General features: G+C 40.1%; 1 protein-coding gene across 1 annotated transcript in view; it reads right to left on the reverse strand.

The window, feature by feature from the left end:
• MED13L (mediator complex subunit 13L) overlaps window positions 1-18,385 on the reverse strand; it is a 191,893-nt gene that overhangs the window by 66,029 nt on the left and 107,479 nt on the right. The window contains exon 4 of the mRNA XM_063173409.1: window positions 16,025-16,108. Within this exon, the coding sequence (XP_063029479.1) occupies window positions 16,025-16,108 (84 nt within the window). The remainder of the gene's footprint in view (window positions 1-16,024; window positions 16,109-18,385) is intronic.

The following is an 18,385-nucleotide window of genomic DNA, read 5'->3' on the forward strand; positions in this document are numbered from 1 at the left end:
ACTTTGGAACTCATGTCGTGGTGGGAAGTGTCAAGTTTGCAGAGGTGCATGATAGCAGATAAATTATCTGGTAGCAGATAAATTAATCCCCAAAATATGTGAATATAAGCATTTAGCACAAGACAGAAGGACAGGAATACACAGTTCCTGTTTCTAAATGTGTTGGTACAGCAGGAGGGGTTTTATTAATACCCATTCAGGATTGCTGAAGGGCTTTGCAAGTGGAAAGTCCAGCAGTGATTTAGGCAGCTCAGATGCTGGCTGAGCCCTCCCATCACACAATCTTCTATCCCAAACACAGCTAACACCTCCCTGAGGATGCAGGCCAAAAGTTGCCCAATTTTAAACAGAGCCATGGTTCCACACTCAGATCAGAAAGCTGGAGGATCCCTGGCAGCAGACTGGGCTGGGAAAATAATCTCTTTGAAGTTGCTCATGAGTTTGGAATGTACAAATGAAGACTGTACCCTAATTCAGCCAGACAGGGGAGGCAGGACATAGCTTTAAACAATCATGTGGTTACAACGGCTTCACTGGAATGTGATAGTCTGAAATTATGTGCAGCTCAAGTGGTTTTTAAATAAGAACTTGAAGGAATCCAACCACGGGGAAGGAGGCAGAGCACTCTTAAACCAGCAGGCATCACACACAACCCTCAGTACCTGATGGTGCAGCTGAGCTCCCAGTGCAGCTCCCAGCCCTTGCCCTGCACTGCTGGGTGCTGCTGCTGCTCCCTGGGAGGAGCTCAGCCCAAGCCTGGCTCTGAGCACTGCCCTCCCCAGCTCACTTCACTCACAAGGCTTCCCTCAGACCTACAGCTACATTCTTCTATTCCCAAGAAACTCACTTGAAAGACAAAAACTTAAACAGTGGTTAAGTATTCCTTTGCTCTACAATTATTGATATTTTAGGACAAGTCTTCTGTTGTATTTGGGGTTTGTTTATAGTTGAAAATACCAAGTTTTAGGGTGTACTGGTACAGTAGATCTGTGGTTGGGGTTTTCCAGCCCCAATCTACGCAAGCATAATCTAATTTTTCAAACATACCTTAATAAGGTTTTATAAGTAACCCCAATGGAACTGTTGTCATGCAAAATGAACTAAGAGTGAAGTGTTCACCACATATTGATCTTAAAGTGATTCCATTAGGCTTAGGAAATTTAAATTAATTCTAATTACTGTTATTCAGGTTTTTTATAGAAAAAATCTACAGAAAAAATATTCATATATTCAGCTACAAAACAGAAAAGAGGGTCTGTATAAGCATTTTGGTTTTTAACTAAAAATATCTGAAAACTATTCTCCTTAACAAAAAAATCTAGTTAAAAACAAGAGCAGCAACACATATCTATCTATAGCAATGATGTAATGTGTGTGAATATGCAGCAAGGATCTACAGGCACAGTCCAGCATCCGTAGGCATCACATTTTTGGACTGCTTTTACAGTTTATTTCAGTATAATGGGCCTCTCAACTAATAAACAAAGCAAAAAAACAAGGGGCTGTTAAAAAGATAATCACATGCAGATATGCCATTTGTATTAAGGCAGAACTTGAATCTCATTTGATCAGAGCCATTCTTTGGAGCATGGAAGGAGCCATCTCCTAGCTAGAAAAGCCATTATCACAGGAAATCCTTTGACTTCACTGACAACACAGATAAAAGCACCTCATCGAGGGTCAGGTTTGCATGGTCAGCAAAAAAGAAAGTAAAACCAGCTTTCCACTCCCCCTTCTCCTGGGAAGGCTGAATATTAGGCTATTAGGTAGTCAGATACATTATTTTATAGCTTGCAAAGCCCTTGGGTAATAAAGAATGAGTGCAACTGCCACAGGCAGCTTTACAGGAAATTGTGTGAAACAATGACAGATGCTCCAGAATTGTTTCGAAACAAGAAAGCCAGGAAGAGCAGTGTGGCAGCTCAGGGGTTTTGCCCACAAACCATATTCTCTAACATGCTGACAGAAACTGTGTGCATAAAATTTGTGCTTGGGATTATGTGCACATGCACACAAACAGCCCCATGACTGCAGAGCTAAATAATTCTATCTATAATTAAACATTTCAACAAAATGTATTCCTATTTCCATTCTCAGAAACAGGTGGATTAGCCTCACTCATTTAACAAGAATGACTTGAGAAGCTACAAAGGAAAGTAAACAGAAGTGACAAAATTAAAGCTTTCATATTGAACTCCAGTTGGATTTAATATCCTTTACTCACTGAATACAGGACTTACATCACAAATCAACTTCAGAGCTAGATTTTAAAAGCAATTGGTTGCTGTTAGAGGGAAAAAGACACCAAGCAGGATCTTGAAGAAACAAATAATGCCCAATTCCCACTGACAGAAACATGAAGTGCCTAATGGTGCCAGCACACCCTACAAGCAGCTACCTGCACATTAAATCACAGATATGCTCTTAACTGCCTCCAAACCCAAGATTTTCAACTGCAACATAAAAATCTCTTACAGATTTTGGAACAGTAGCACAGAGATGATTCTTTCACCCAGCCGAGGTGGCAATCTGCTGCTTTTGGCACAATGACACTGATATTATTTTGCAGTGCCATCTGACTGTTTAATAAATAGGGCTGCTTCTCTGTGATCTCCTGGTTGGTTTGTGTGTGTAACCAACCACATCTTTGTCTTGCTTAATCCATGTTTACATTTCCAGTGTGCTTTTTACTATCAACTTTAACACGCTACCAGCACAGTATGTAAAAATTCACTTGACTGGCTTTTATAGAGACTTTTAGAAAAAGTAATAATATTTAAAAGCTTAACAGTAAAATCACATCAATAAAGTCAGCTCAGTACTTTTTCAAACAAAGCAGTGGAATTCCAGTGCAGGATGCATCTGATGAAATCACTGCAGCATTGCCACCTGCCTAAGTACTGGACTTCAGGTGTGATTCTCATTGTTTATTAACATTTACAGAAAATGTTGTTATTTTTAAAAGACGTTGGTCCATATTATCTCTATCAAATAATCAGTGTCTTCATTTAGAGAATATTGCTGAACCTTCTCAAAAGATCTCAGAAACTCTTGAAGTGTGAACCAACTGTATCCCCAGAGCTCTGGTAACCCAGCACGGTGAGGACAGAACACCCCTGGCTCCAGAGGTGGTGGAAGTCACTTCTTCCTTGTTTAATCTCTGCAGTTTTACAGCAAGGAAATTGTGTGCTCAGCTTTATTAGAGCAGTTCAGACCAAAACAGGGAGCAAATTGCTAAAATCCTCCTGCAAGCAGCAGACAGGTCACACGAGCACGTCAGTGACACAAAGCACACTGCCAGAAAAGCAGAGAGGCATCAGGACAGCCTAAAATAAAGCACTGCTATTTTTAGTTCTTTGTTGCTGTTCATTCACTGTACCAGAAATAGATTCTAAAATAAGTATGGAGGTTTGGTGGAGACTTTATTGGTCCATCTGTTCTCCAGGAGACTTCGATTTTTCTGTAATACTACACAAATGACAAAGCTGCAGTACGTGAAGATGTCCTTAAATATAAATATGTAATCAAAAGAATTTCCAGGAAAACATGCAATAAACCATAGTCCAGCCTCAAAACAGTGGTTTGCTGTTTGCAACTTGAGCAAAACAAAACCCCACCAAACTAACACTGTTATTTCAAGATCTCTATTGTGACAGTGTATTGTAAAAGGATCGACTGGTTTATTTTTTAACTCAAAGTAAATCATCTCCACTCATGCAAAACCGTCATTCAAAATTGGAACATTAAATAGATTTCTCTTTTTATACTCTTGAACTGGTAATTTACATCCAAAATGAATCTTCAAAGATCATAAATGCTACATAAAGGGAAATGGAAATGCAGTTGAAATTACCAGAGTGTGTGTATGTGTGTGTGACACAAATGGGAACAATCATGGATTTGTGACAAGAGTGGCCTTAAGAATAATGCAGTACAAGAGCAAATCCTGCTGCACTGCACCCTTTATTACAGAGAACAGCCACTATAAGAGAAGAGGAGAGATTTTGTGTCACTGACAGTGCTAGCTCCTGTAAATAATGCACAGGGTGGGGGAATGGACAGTTAAATTGACTGGCCAGTAGAATTTCCCTATCAACTGGTTCACAAGATTTAATTCCTTCATTTAGAACAGCCTTCTCTGTGCTAACTTCCACCAGTGAGATTTTTTTTTCTCTGTAATTTTTACCATCAATACAAGTGCTTCAAGTTTGGACTGAACTGTATTAAACAGGTCTGTGTGGGCAGTTCATAAAGTGCTCCAGCTTACTTTAATTAGTTCTTTTAATTCTCTCACTTATACAAACACTACAGCTACTTAAGTGCCTCTCCTGAGATCACTTAGCCCTCTTTGATTTCTTCCAGCATTGAGACACAGTCCTTGACTTAACTTTGCATTTAAAAGAGACATCACAATTATTAAGGCTAAATAATGAGAATTAAAAGAAGAAGGCAAACAGCACAAAAACAAATTCTGCTCTGATTATGATACTGGAAAAACTAGAATTTAAGGCAAAGAAGTGTAGTACAACCTCAGATAAATCAGAGACTGGATGAGGGGAAAGGAAAAAAACCAACAGGGGAAAAAAACCCTACCAAAACCCACCAAAATTAAATTCAATAGAAATAAACATAAAGAAAATGAACAGGAGGCAAAAATAATAATTCCATACAAAGAACATAAGGAGTTTGTGAATGAGATGAACTGAACAGAGAGAGCAGATGTGTACTAAAATCAAAAGGCTTGAGACAAAGAAGGATATAGAGTTACATTCTCTCATCCACACAGGAAGTAGAAGCCCTAAAGTACACTAATGAATGAAAAAATTAAACCAAAAATCCCAAACTTTTTTTCCAACATTGCATAGATGAGCTATGGTATTAATTACCAACAAGTATTTATGCAGGCTGAAATTCTGTGTGGGTTCAAACTCAATTAAATGCACAAAAGAAAAATTCATCAACAGTTGTTAAACATAAGAATATGTCAAGTTGTATTGTCAAACCCAGCAGGAACCTGACCAAGTGTACAGAAAAACAACTGAATTCCTGACATGATCTGAAGACTCTTCCCTGAGCTGTCCCACTTCTGACCACTGCTGGAGACAATTTTTATGGTAAGGGATTATTTAGGATCTGGGTATATTCCTTTTAAAGAAATTAGAAGCACATAATCATAGGCAGCTTCCTGAAATGCCCAGAGTAACTATTACACTGATTTTTATCTGACTTGGCCAAATGCTACATCTGTCTCATGGCTGGGGCCAAAGCAGGCAGAATCTGATACTCTTCAGGCAACATTTCCACTCCTTCCTAAATTAAATCTTTTTCTAGGAATTGGGCAGGGCAGTAAATAATTTCTCTGTATGTGTCTGTCCTAGGGAACTGCTCTCCAAAATGTCAGATCTAAACATGGTTTCAGCAACACTGTGTGCAAACACAGCCACTCCTAGTTTTCAGATTATGTAGAAAAGAGAGAATTCTGTACATTAGACATCCAGTTCCATGTTTTAGACTGTTGGATCCTTCAACAAGGAAAACAAAGGAAGATATTTTAATGTTCTTCCTTCAGCTCTTCTCCATCAGCTTTCCAGTCAGCAGATGGAAATTATATAATTAGATGTACTGACATCATCATCCAAAAAACACTTGCAGTTCCCCGTGTCTTTAACAGCTGGCAACATGAAGAGATTAAAAAGAGATGAGATCCCTCCAAGTAATTTTTGCAGCTTGCTTTCCTCAGGAGACAGAAAATCCCCTTGGCTGGTGGAAAATTCAATTTACCTCTGTATTACCACCTTGTCCTTCAAGATTTCTCCCCCCACAGTCCATGCCTGCAGACATCCTGGCCATCAGCATTAGTCTCTTACTCAGCCCTGTCACATCATCAATCGTGGGACCATAGTTTGGAAATCCTTGGATCCTTTACATCGACACCCACAACTCCCACTTCTCTGGAATGCCTTTCCCCTCCCACTCCTTCAGGGAGGAACCTCCAAAAATTGTCACCATGACATTCAGACTGACAGAAATCAGGGGAAGGCAACAGCCCTCCATGCAAGTTTCCATTTATGCAAATATTTCAGTGTCTAGCAGTGCATTGCTGCACTTAAAGATGGCCAGCATTACACAATGCACAGCCAGAAAACTGTTTTTCAGTCTAAAACTGAAATTTCTCAGAAATTTCTCAGAAATCCAGACAAAACTTGAACGACAAGGCAAGAAGAAAGGGTGGGGGGAAAAGGGAGAAGTTCACTCCTGCAGGAAGAAAGTATCTTGCAAGTCTCACACAGGTGAGTTTCACACAGGCATTGCTAAACCCAGTGATGCATGAGGAATTCCTGTCGGGTTTTTCCTCAGGGATCACCAAGGATTTAAAGGCACACAGGACCTGGGACCACAGGACACTTCATCTGCAATTCACTGACCAAAATACTGAGGCATCTCTGCACACACTGTGTAAGGACTTAGAGCCTTTTCCCTGTGTAATGCCAACTCTCTGTAATTCACATAAACTACCCCAGAAGTGGTATTTCCCACCCTTAGAACAGCAAATCTCAGAGATGTCATCACAGCAAAGAAGTCAGGACCACACGTGTTGCCACAGGGAAAATCCATGCTCTGACCCCTGCTGCATCCCCAGGCCTGATGGCAGTAGATGGCAGCATCAAGCACAGTATTGGCAGAGATTACTTTGGCAATGCTGGAACCTCCACTGCTAGAACCTCTCCCTGCCTCCCCCTCCTGCCCCACTCTTTTCAATAAAAAAGCTATTTTTAACCACATGAGATTTCTCAAAGAGGAGAAGTAAATGCCCTGTCACCAGTCAGTACCTCTTGCTACAACTCAGAGAGCATCCAAGAATAACAACCAGTGGCTTCTTAATGCACTTTACTACTCCAACTCTACCCAGTTTGTCCCACCAAATATCATTGCTCCAACTGCAGCTCCTCCCATTCTAAACAGGTTTAAAAGTAAAGATTGCTGAGCTCAGAACAGTTTGGTTAGAGTGATTATGCAGGAGAAGAGAATGAGCCATTGGAAGCAAAGAGAAGGGAGAAGCAGTGAGCATTACCTGTGTCCTCTCACCAACATACTGCAGCCAGAAATCTGAGTTCACAAATGGTGATGCCAACAGAGTTCACAAATGGTGATGCATTTTAAGATGAATCTGCTGAGTAATTGTTTGTATCAGCAGATTGGTCCTCTGCAATGTTCACTTCAGCCTTGGAAAGGCAGCCCTACAGCCCCCTGTTCACTGTTCAGATGGGGCTTTGTTTGTGCTAGAGGCCCACCCAGAGAAACTGCTTTACACAGCCTTGTTTAGATTATACAGGATATACCAAGTGTCCATGCAAGTTTGCTGTCTCCTAAACCAGCAGTAACTTTCTACCAAAGCTACTTTAAAGCTGTGTCACTATCCTCAATCTGACCATTTATTAAGTTAAAACACTACAGGCATTCAGAAGATGAATACAGTTTTTGCTCAACTTTATAAATGGTTCCAGACAATTAGTGTTTAAAAATAAGCATTTCCATAACATTTTTTGCTGCACAGCAGTCACAAAATAGCCCATTTATATTCCTATCATTTGATGATTTCTTAAACAAGGGACCTGGTTGCACAACACCTAATGCATCATGTAATATTGCACAAAAATCACATTATTTTGCAGTATTTAAAGGATTTGTTCCACCCCCTGCCACGGGCAGGGACACCTTCCACTATCCCAGGTTGCTCCAAGCCCTGTCCAGCCTGGCCTTGGACACTGCCAGGGATCCAGGGGCAGCCACAGCTGCTCTGGACAATCTCTGCCAGGGTCTCCCCACTCTCATATTTCATTCACATTCCTAACATTTAATTTAAACCTACTCTCTTTCAGTTAAAACCATTCCCCTGTCACCACCATTTTAGTCTGAGTCTTCAGAAAATCAGGGTTTGCAAAAATTTTTAAGGGAAGTCTCAGAAAACAGACTTTGAGAATAAAGAACCTACATAACTGTTATGAAACAAAGGTTTAAATTCAAGATTAAGTTATTTAAAAGAGATATAAAAGCATCAGAAAAATAAATGAAAAAGGTATTATTGATGACAGAAATAATTCAGTGGAATTGCTTTCAATTGGAGTTTTCTTTCCCGTTTTTGGAGAGAGTGAAGATTTTTTCTAGCTTTGGACACAAATTTTATTTGTGAATATGAGAAACTGTATTTAGTGAATTGGACTGAAAACAAACCCCACAGTGATACTGTTTTTGCAGAACTCACAAGACTATATACGAGCATTTAAATCAGTCTAAGGCCCAAATGCAGCTTAATTTTCAGACAAGGCAAGCCATTCTCTCCTGTTCCTGAGGTTCCTGCAGCACAGGGAGCAGAGCTGCACTGCACCTACAATGAGAGTTGCAACAGATTTAAATATTCCAAACTAAGGCCCTCTAAATATCTACAGAAGCCCTTAAGTCAATTCATTACTGATACAGTAAGTGACAACACTTGTGTTTGGCAGACAGTGCAACTGGGAGCCCTGACAAATCTCATTAACAGCACATCAGGGGCACTTAGATTATCCTTTACACACGGTGCCAGTACTGAGTGTATAATGAGAAAAGGAGCTTAAACTTTAGTGGGACTGCACTAATTGGTCACCAAGTCCTGATTAAGCCAGGCTTCATATATAATTACTGAAGTTCAAGTATCTGACACAAATGTATCCAAAACCACTTAATGAAGATAGTCACTTCCAAACTATACAAATAAAAAATAAGGCATGAAAAAGGAAAGAAACAGAGAAATAGGCAACTTATTTACCTGAACTACCTGCCTTTTGTACACTCCTTGTGCAAAATATTTCAATCATTTAAATAACTATATATTTTTAAATTAAGTGTAAAGACAATCTCTCAATTACATTAAATAATGCAAATATTTAGAAAATATAGAGGCATTCCAGTAACCTTATATATATAAATATTGCATATATAAATAACATTGCCCAGAAAAAAATAACTACAAAATAATGTTTTACAGAATCCAGAAGTTAAAGATTATTGGATCTACTTTACATATTTGTTCATTTACATTAATTAAATCAGTAAAGAAGATCCTTAACTTCAAAACTGCAGAGACAACTCTTCTGCCTTATAAACTGGAATCCATAAAAGCATGTGCCAGCACATCCCCCCCAGATGGTAAAAGAGGAAACACATGGAAACATACCCTAACACACATATCCTGGATATCCTGGCTTCCTCAAAATCCTACAAGGAGGTGGTACTTACAAACATACACTCAGAATAGATAGATTCCAAGTATTTCAGAGGGGGAAAGGCAATCCAAAGTCTTGGGTAACTCACAAAGATCAGACTGTGACACTCTGTGACAGCGCCCTGAATGTCATGTCTGTCCTGGCTCAAACACAGCTCGGGAATGAGGGTGCCTTTGGAAGCAGCAGGCATGATGGAATTCTTCTTTCTCAGGACAGAAAGGGATGAGAACTCTGCTACCAATTAATTTCAGACTGGGGGATGTTGGTCAGGATGTTGGTTCTATCTAACTCCTGTGCTGGAAGCTCATGAGGAGCCAAACACCTGGAGTTTACACAGATCCTTCTACAAGACTCTGCCCCACCGGATTATTCTGTGAGCACCAACCCTGCTGCCTCCCGCTGGGAATTCCTGTGTGCCAGGAGGGACTCTGAGCTCCTGCTGGCTGCCAGAGACACACAGGCACTGCAGACACACGGGCCAAGTGCCCCCTCAGCTGCAGCAGCAGCACTGGGATAATCCAGACAAGGAGCTCACTCCAGCCACAGAACCTCTCTTACCAAGGGTGCACTTGTGAAGAAACAACTTCTACCTCACTTCCATCACCAAAACACAAGCTATGACATGACTGAAGAGCCCTCACACACCTTCCAACATCCCTGCTGCTTTATCTGAGCTGGCTGGCTCAGGTCCACGCCCTCAGCAAGCAGCAGGGTCAGATACTGCACAGCATCACCTGAATTGGCTGGAGCAGGGACATGCAGCAAACTGGAAGCACAGCTCCAGTGACATCTCACCAACGACCCCATGCCAGGAGCCCTTCCATTGTTCCCAGGACGTTATCCTGATTGGCAAGGAATCTGAAGAATCGGTGCCTGGGGTTGCTTTGCTGCTGTGTTTGCAATGGTTGTAGCCAGGGAAGGAGATGGAAAGGCCGGGCCCTGGGGCTGCAGCTGCTCCTGAAGGACAGCACAAAGGCCACCCCACGCCCCACGCACTGCTGGGCTCAGCCTCTGCAAACTGGGTCACACTCTTCAAACAGCAAGGGGAATTTTACAGCACGCCCCAGCACGGTTCTTACCAGCTTTTAGAAAATACTGGTTTATTATCTCCCTTATTAAATAAAAAAAACAATAAAAAGACAACTGAATACCAAATATCCCTTAATTTATAGCTTATCTGGAAGGTTACTTTGGTGATAAAGCACATGAACATTGAGATGTTCAGTACAAAATGCTTTTTCCCTGCACAGTGTGCTAACATTTTCGATCAAGAATTTTTCATACAAGTTTCCAGAAATACAAACACACAAAATAATCCAAGACTACCAGTAGCATATATAAGAATAGATAAGTTATTAAAATGGTAATGCTTGAATAGCCTTTTCCCAAAACATCATAATAGTATCCTTAAGTAACCCTAAGCTGCTAATAATATTTTGTTGTTTTGCCTATAAAACATAACAATATGTTATATTTATTAGTGGTATTAGATTAATACACTTGAATAAAATGATATCAAATTGCTTGGAAAACTCTATAAACATAAGCATGTTTATATCAATAACACTTTGATCTCACCTTCGTATATTTGCAGCTTTTGCCTGAAAAATGCATGTGGAAGCACTTATTTTAAAATCTCTATTTTAGAACTATTTCTTCTGCTAAAATACAAATGCAGACTGTATCACATTGGGTACACTACACAATTTTTCAGAGTAAGTAAGAGTTAATTCAGCTTTAGCACACACAAGATTACCAATTAAAATAACACCAGCCACAGATATAACACACCAACTTGGTGTAGGGTTTTACTGAAACCATAAGTAATCCTCAGAAGAAACTCAACAAAGATGTGCATAACATTTCAGAACTTAAACCTTGAAAATATGAAAATATTTCTCTGGGAACTAAGCCTCTTAAACTGAAATAGAAAAGCTTATTTTAACAGAAGTACGAAGAATTATTGGAAAATACACAGTATTTCTTATTACTCCATATTTCTATCACATTTATTTTGACAAGTCAGGAATAAGAACACATTATTTAAAATTAAGTCAGATTGATTTTTATTATTTTGTTGCCTAGTCTCTCCTCATTTATACTGATGTTGGCAATACTGTACATATACATTACCACAGCATCCTAGACACCATTTCCAAGGCACATATATGATCACACTGCTGAATTTTTTAAGATGGCTAAAATACAAGTACACAAATGTGCAGCATTAAAATAACTTATAAGACTTCTTTTTCTCAGAGTCAAGGAAATAAAACCCTCCTCACTGCATCAAAGCAAACTGCACATGCACAGTCAGTTACTTTTTCTCTGCTGAGGAATTCAAATCTTCATAAAAATTTAAATAGAGCACTTCAACTTATTTTACTGTGCTTTTACTGCACTATGTCACCATGTAATGAAACACCTGAGTGCCATTTGCCAGAAGACATTTTCTGTGCCAGGAGCAAAGCTCTGTGTGGGATTCAGCCAAGGTGCTCTGGTGCTTCCACTGTTCCTGGCACAGCAGCTCCTCTCCAGGCTCCCCAACCCTGATGTTTCCATGTGAGGACACTGACCTGACTGGCAGGAGTTCCTGGCATGGCACAAAGCAAATGCAGCTTGCAGCAATGCTCAGTGTCAACTCTGGAATCACTGATTTAGGTATTCCCTGGATGAGTCCTATAGCTACTCCCAGGAAATTGAAGGCAATGATGATTTCAAGGATCTGAGAGAGGCAGCAGTGCTTTAAGTGTCTGCAGCCTTCAGTTTTTGATGGCACTGATTAATGCCCAATTTTCATGCTCACATAGAAGTGAACACAGCTATTGACCAAAACTGGCTGTGGATGCACTGACTGAGCTTTTAGAGAGGGAAAAGTTCCTGGATTAGGTCTACAGGATGAGAGCTGACATGGAATGCTCTGGATATTTATTAAGGTACCCATGCACTCACAACTCGAGATCTCTGAGTTCCAGCACATCACATGAGGTTGTCAAGTATGGGACAGTGACAGCTAGAAACCTGTTTGGGAATGGCAGTCCAAGAGCTGCAAGTCCCTGCAGCCTGACTGCAGTGCCACTGCCCCATCCATGCTGATTCACAGAGGGCACAGGAGCTGCCTAAACCCCGTTCCTACCTGTCAGCCTTCTCACTGAGTAACGAGGAGAGGAACAAACTCTAATTCTAAATATTTTACTGATGGAGTAGTTTTCTTCTTAAGGCTAAAAATACCCAGCACACTTTTGGAAGAGGGGATGACCCATAAATTATTTAAGCTACAAAAAGCAACAATTATTTTTTTCATGTGTTCTTTACGTGGAATTTCATTAAAAACAGCTTAACAACTTAAGCTGCTCGTACAGTTCAAAATAAACTGATTTCCCCCTGAATTTCCTTCACACTAAGAAAACAATCACTAAAATAATCAGCAAAGATTCTTACATAAGATGGTCATCATTTTTTCTTTTCAGTAAGTTGTTTAACATTTCATTGTGATGCTTTCCAAAACCAAAAAAAAAAAAAATCCCATACAGACGGTGAGAATGAATTTTCATCATACAGTGAAAGGCACTACCAATGCCTCAGATCAGACAAGTTCTGTGAACTCCAGACACACAGATCTCCTTTAGAAAGCTGTGTGAAAAAATAATCAAGTTTGCCATTTCCCTTCAGTAGCGTGAAACCTATTTTAGACACTGCTGTAGGATGACAATAAAATGTGTAGAATTATTTAGGAAGTGACACATAATACTGAAGATACTTAGGAAAGGAAACCCACAAGTTCTGCACTAAATTTCCTGTCAAAAGCATCTGGTGTGCACTGAAAGCAAAACAAAACACAAGCATACAGGGATCTGTCTGGAACTCCCTCTGCTGTTCCCTCAGTCCTCCTGGAAGAGCAGCAAAGCTCATCCTGCACTCAGCTCCCAGCACTGCCTGGGAAGGCAGGCCAGGCCCTCTGTTGTTCTTAGGCCTCCCTCTCACATCTCGGCATAAGTAGGTCACGGCCACTGCCATGCTCCACTTCATCTTTGACTTCATTCTGAAATCACAGCCCTCCCATCCCTCTCCCTTAATGCCATTCACAAAAACCACAGGCCCTGAAGGACTTTACTCCTTGAAAGCCAGCCCTGACTTTTAACTCCTTCCCTGTTCACTTACACCCAGCCCAGACCTCAGCGTATTCCTGACATGGCATCACTAACTCTGGACATTGGAAACTTGAGATGAGCAACTCTGCCACAAGCAAAAAAGTAGAAAAGCAGACTTCAGAGATGGCTCTGTTTATTTAGCAGAAAGACACCTGCTGGTTTCCACCATTCAGGGGGGATAGATCCATACAGATCTCTTTCCACACTCAAGGAGAACAGAGCAGGTGTTTTCAACAGGGATTGCCAGTTCCCAGACAACAATCTGACCACTGTACACACATGCAACTTATTTCTATTACTTTATATAATAATATGGCTTTAAGTAATATTTTATAAAATGTCTTTTTTTGGCTATTAAGGTTTAATGTTAAAATACCTAAACACCCTCAGTTGGCTTCTTTCCTGCAATGATTCCTTATTGCTTTATCTAGAACAAGCTGCTGCTTAGACCAAGAGCTTCACAAAGAATTTATCTGGAATTAACATGAATCAATTTGTGAAGAGAGCTTTTTGTGCTATGCTGAGAAAGCTTAAAAGATTAAATAAAAGGTGTCTGGACAGATTAGTCCCCAAAGCCTCCTTCTACTTGTTGCTACTGTCCACAATTGACTTTACTGTCCATTTTTGCAGTCTTTACTGCAATCTTTCAGGAAGATTAGTTAATTTAATGTTACATATATAGCAAAAAAAAAAATAATCTGAAAAAATCTAAAATTTCAAATTAGGCATAATTATTATTGCTACAGAAACACTTTTGAAATGGTGCATATCCAAAGGATCTATAGTGACAAGAATTTTATAGAAATAAAGAGAGAAACAAACACCTCCCCTCAACCAACATTATCTTCTTCAAATCAAGAATGCACCCTCCAACCCTTAAATCCTCAGTGTCAGATTTATATATGGAATACTTTAAACACAAACTGAGTTTAACATGAACTCAGGTTTTGTGACATCCTCCAGGCCAGATTTCTTTATGTGCAGACTGCACTTCTGTTTACAAACGCAATTATCCCCTACAGAACCCTCACTGTGCAGCTTGATTTGGTGTTACACACGATTTACGTGTTAAACACACGTAAATCAGACACAGGATTTACTAATCTGGCACAATTCTAAGGTGACATTACCTCCCACGCCAGTGCTGCTGCTGTTTTTGACAGACATCATCTACTGTATCAGATGCTTAATTTATTAAATTGATACACACCAGGAACAGGCAGGAGACTCACAAGCACATTTAATCTGAGCACTCAGGCTGCAATGACGTGGATAAAACAAACAGCTTTTGCTGAAAGGAGCTGCCTCTCTTTTCCACAAACTGAAACTGACCCCTACTTACGTCACTTAAGGGAATTAATCTTGCAGAAAATTAAGCTGATGTTGGTATGATCAGAAAAGCAGCAGGGAAAACACGAGGGAGAAAGGTGGTTACGCACAGCCAGGACAGGGGAAGCTATGGAAAAACCTGGACCTTTCCATGGCTCCTTGCCATCAGATCAATGTGAAATCAAAGGTTACACACACACAGTGTCAGCCACAAAGTAAACAGTGACAAAGCAGGTAACTCCAAGCTATGTTAACACTTTCAGGTTTTAGAAAGGAGACAAATCCACGGTCAATTCTTGAATTCTCTCAAAACCAAATGCAGTTTGTAAGCAGTTGGTTGCTACTGAAGGAAGCCAACGGTTTGTAGCATTGCACTGTAACATTTCTGCAGCTAAACCTAGCAGTGAGATCACAATGAGAGGGAAAAGACAGGTCTGATGTGCAGGATGATTTCCACCTGTCCCCACCCTGCCATCAGACGCTGTGTGACTGCAGCTGTGCTGGATGGATGAAGAAGTTGCCACCCCACTTCATCTCCACTGCTCATTACCTTCAAATCTCCCAGCATAACTGCGTGTTTAGTCACTTCCTAACCCAGTTCTGTCAAAATGATTCCCGTTAGAAAATCTGTGTTTCAGCTTAACTCAGATTATTTTTGACAGAACTTGTTTAGCGGATGACTATAAATGCAAGTACCAGAAGATCTGAGAACATTGTAACCTTTAGAGCTCGAGAGGAAATAGCAAGCAGTGGAGCCAGCTACCCCTGTTCCATGGCTGTGTTGCTGTGGGAGAAGCACATTAATCACTCCTATAGGTCTGATCTGTCAGCCTGCCTGAGCAGGGAAAGCCATGTATCGAGGGTGGCATCTTTAAGGAAAAATAAATCAGGAAATCTATAGATGACTTATTTTACAGCTTAAAATGTCAGGCTGGGGTTTAGTGTCCAGAAATTAAAATAATTTGTTATAACTGCCTGCAATTCTGTTGTATAATGAGAGGAAAAGGCAGATGCTGCTCAAAAGATATTAATAAATGTGACATTTCTGTGGAGCTAATGGATAAATACCAACCTCGCCTTCTTATCTTAAATTATCATAACAAGGCCTGAAAACTTACTTAATTGCTTTCTATGTATTACTGATGTGAACACGGTGTCTGTGCTTTTACTTGTTACGTGGCAAAAGAAGCAGGAAAACTACCACCAAAATTCAGCATCCAATTACCACCTCACAATCCACAACACTGACAGGAGCAGGACTTGATGCAGAGATCTCCTTACCTTTTATTAACTGGCTTCTCATCCTTGTCATAGGGCCGTATGAACCATTTCCCAATTCTTACGAAGTTTTTATCCATCAGGCATCTAGAAAACAATTACAGCAACAATTACTAGTTACATCTAACAGTGTAATTAAAGGGAGCCTTTGAAGACAGTGACTCTGAGGGATTAAGCAGCTGAATTTCAATCAGACTGAAATAAAAGTTTGTAGGTTTTGGGTTCCACTTTTTGTTTTCCCACATCAGTCATAGAAAATCCCTGCCCCACGTCATGATGTTGTCACTGATGCTGAACTTCACACATGCATTTTCCCCTCACCTTTGCCACAATCTTTTCCACTCTGTGCTACTCTTTTTGCTGACTGATCCCTCCTTCTACTTTTCACACTCCTCTTCTTGAACAAAGGCCATTCATTAGTACTGATTCTTTTCCATCCAGTCTTTCAGATTTCAGATGATAAAGAATATGCATTCCCTTATTTTGGCACATAAATAGTACAGTATAGGAATGACAGAAAATTGCATTAAGGGAATATTAACAAGGATTCAATTTTCCCTTCACATGATCCCCAGCATGATTTCAGGTGCTGAAACTCCCACAATTACTGCTCCCTCTGTCAGAAACCTCACTTCATCAAATATACTCCCACATCACCAAAATTAGAGCAATAAGTTCCATTTTCTGTGGTCCCTTTGAGAGTCCACAGTTTCTTTTTAGAAACTGCATATTCTTCTTAAAAAAAACTCCAACAGTGAGGACTCAGTGATCAATACCCAATTTAAATGGACAAGTTAGGGAGTGCCTGGTGCTTTTCTAAGTCCACCTGTGCAGATGAATCACAGGAGCAATTTGCCAAACCTGAGTATGCCTCATACATTAAACATGTACACTCGAACATGCTGCCCAAGGGATCACACACAGTAATTCATAATAAAGGCATATTTTTCAGTAAGGTAAATAATATGCTTCAAAAATTCTGTAAAACTGTTTATTTGTTGTTAGTGGTTTATACACCATTGCAAGTAATATGCAAGCCTTGCCCATACATTTCACATCTATTCAGTATTTTTATTCAGATGAAAGAATTGGATTTTTCCCCTCTTCTAAGTTTTCCAATAGTTTATTTCTATAGCAGCTGCTAGAGATTAGCCAAAACAAAGGGGGAAAAAACCTAAAAATCACATGAAACTTTCTGGGCAAGTACATTCTGCAAGGTTCAAAAAGCTGTGTGATCTACACTTCAAAAGCATACCTAGAAGACACAGGAAATGGACGACTGACAACATAAATACTAATATGCTCCTAATTTTTCTGTATAAACTTGGCAGAACTTTCTAAAGTTAAAGCTGAAGAAAATTCTACCAGCACTTTCTGAATTAAAGCAAAAATAATCTACTCCAGTTGAATAACTAATATCTTAAACTGACTACGAAAGCTAAGGCAGCAGAGATCTAAAGACATTAGTAGAGGTGGGGAAAAAAAAGCTTCAGCAACTATTTCCCTAGGAAATATTTGCTATCAGAGAGTCTGTCAGTGCCAGCATGTTTTATACAAACAAAAGGAAGTCTGTGAAGTTTACATCAGATCCCTAAAGAAAATAATCTGTAGTAGCAAAAAAATGTAATAAACTCTTCCCATCACACACACTTCAATGCCACATCGCTGTGTCTCACCACAGCAGGTTTAACTGCCTCAAGCTAATGCTGCTTTCCTAGAAAAAAAATCTTCATGGGAAGATTTGTCCTTAAAAACCAGTCAACCCTCCATGCTAAACTAAATCATGGGTTATTTAAGGAATAATCCCATATAAAATCAGAGCTATGCCTGCAGCAGCATGGATCTCAGATGCAGCCGGGTGGGCAGTTCACGATAGTATGGTTATTTTTGCTGTATAAGCACTAAAGGTAACTAGTGGTTCACAGTGAGCTGCAACAATGGACTTGTGACAAAAAAACCCTCCCTAATACATGGTCATAAAAAGCAGTTAGTTAATGATATAAGGACATGAAACACCCTGCAGGTCCTGGCTCCTCTCCCCCCTCAGGGCTGGGCGATCCCTCCCTCAGCAGCTCAGCTGTTCCAGCTCTTCACTGGCGCCTGACCTCCTGTATTTCTGATTTTTCCATGAAAAAATGACCTGCCAAGGGCACACCAATCCTTACGAAACAACACCGTAATATTTTGAGTACTCATCCCTCAAATCTTGTAATGTTTTCTATACTGCCAATTAACATAATCTGAGCATTAGTGTGCGGGGGGAGGGGGGGGAGGGAAAAGAAATCTAAAAAATAAAACACAATCAGTTGTGTAAAGGCCATTTTTCTTGCCTTTGCCAGAGTTAGGTCAAAGTTGTGCCCACAC

This window comes from Melospiza melodia, chromosome 20 (genome assembly GCF_035770615.1).
Source record: "Melospiza melodia melodia isolate bMelMel2 chromosome 20, bMelMel2.pri, whole genome shotgun sequence".
NCBI lineage: Eukaryota > Metazoa > Chordata > Aves > Passeriformes > Passerellidae > Melospiza > Melospiza melodia.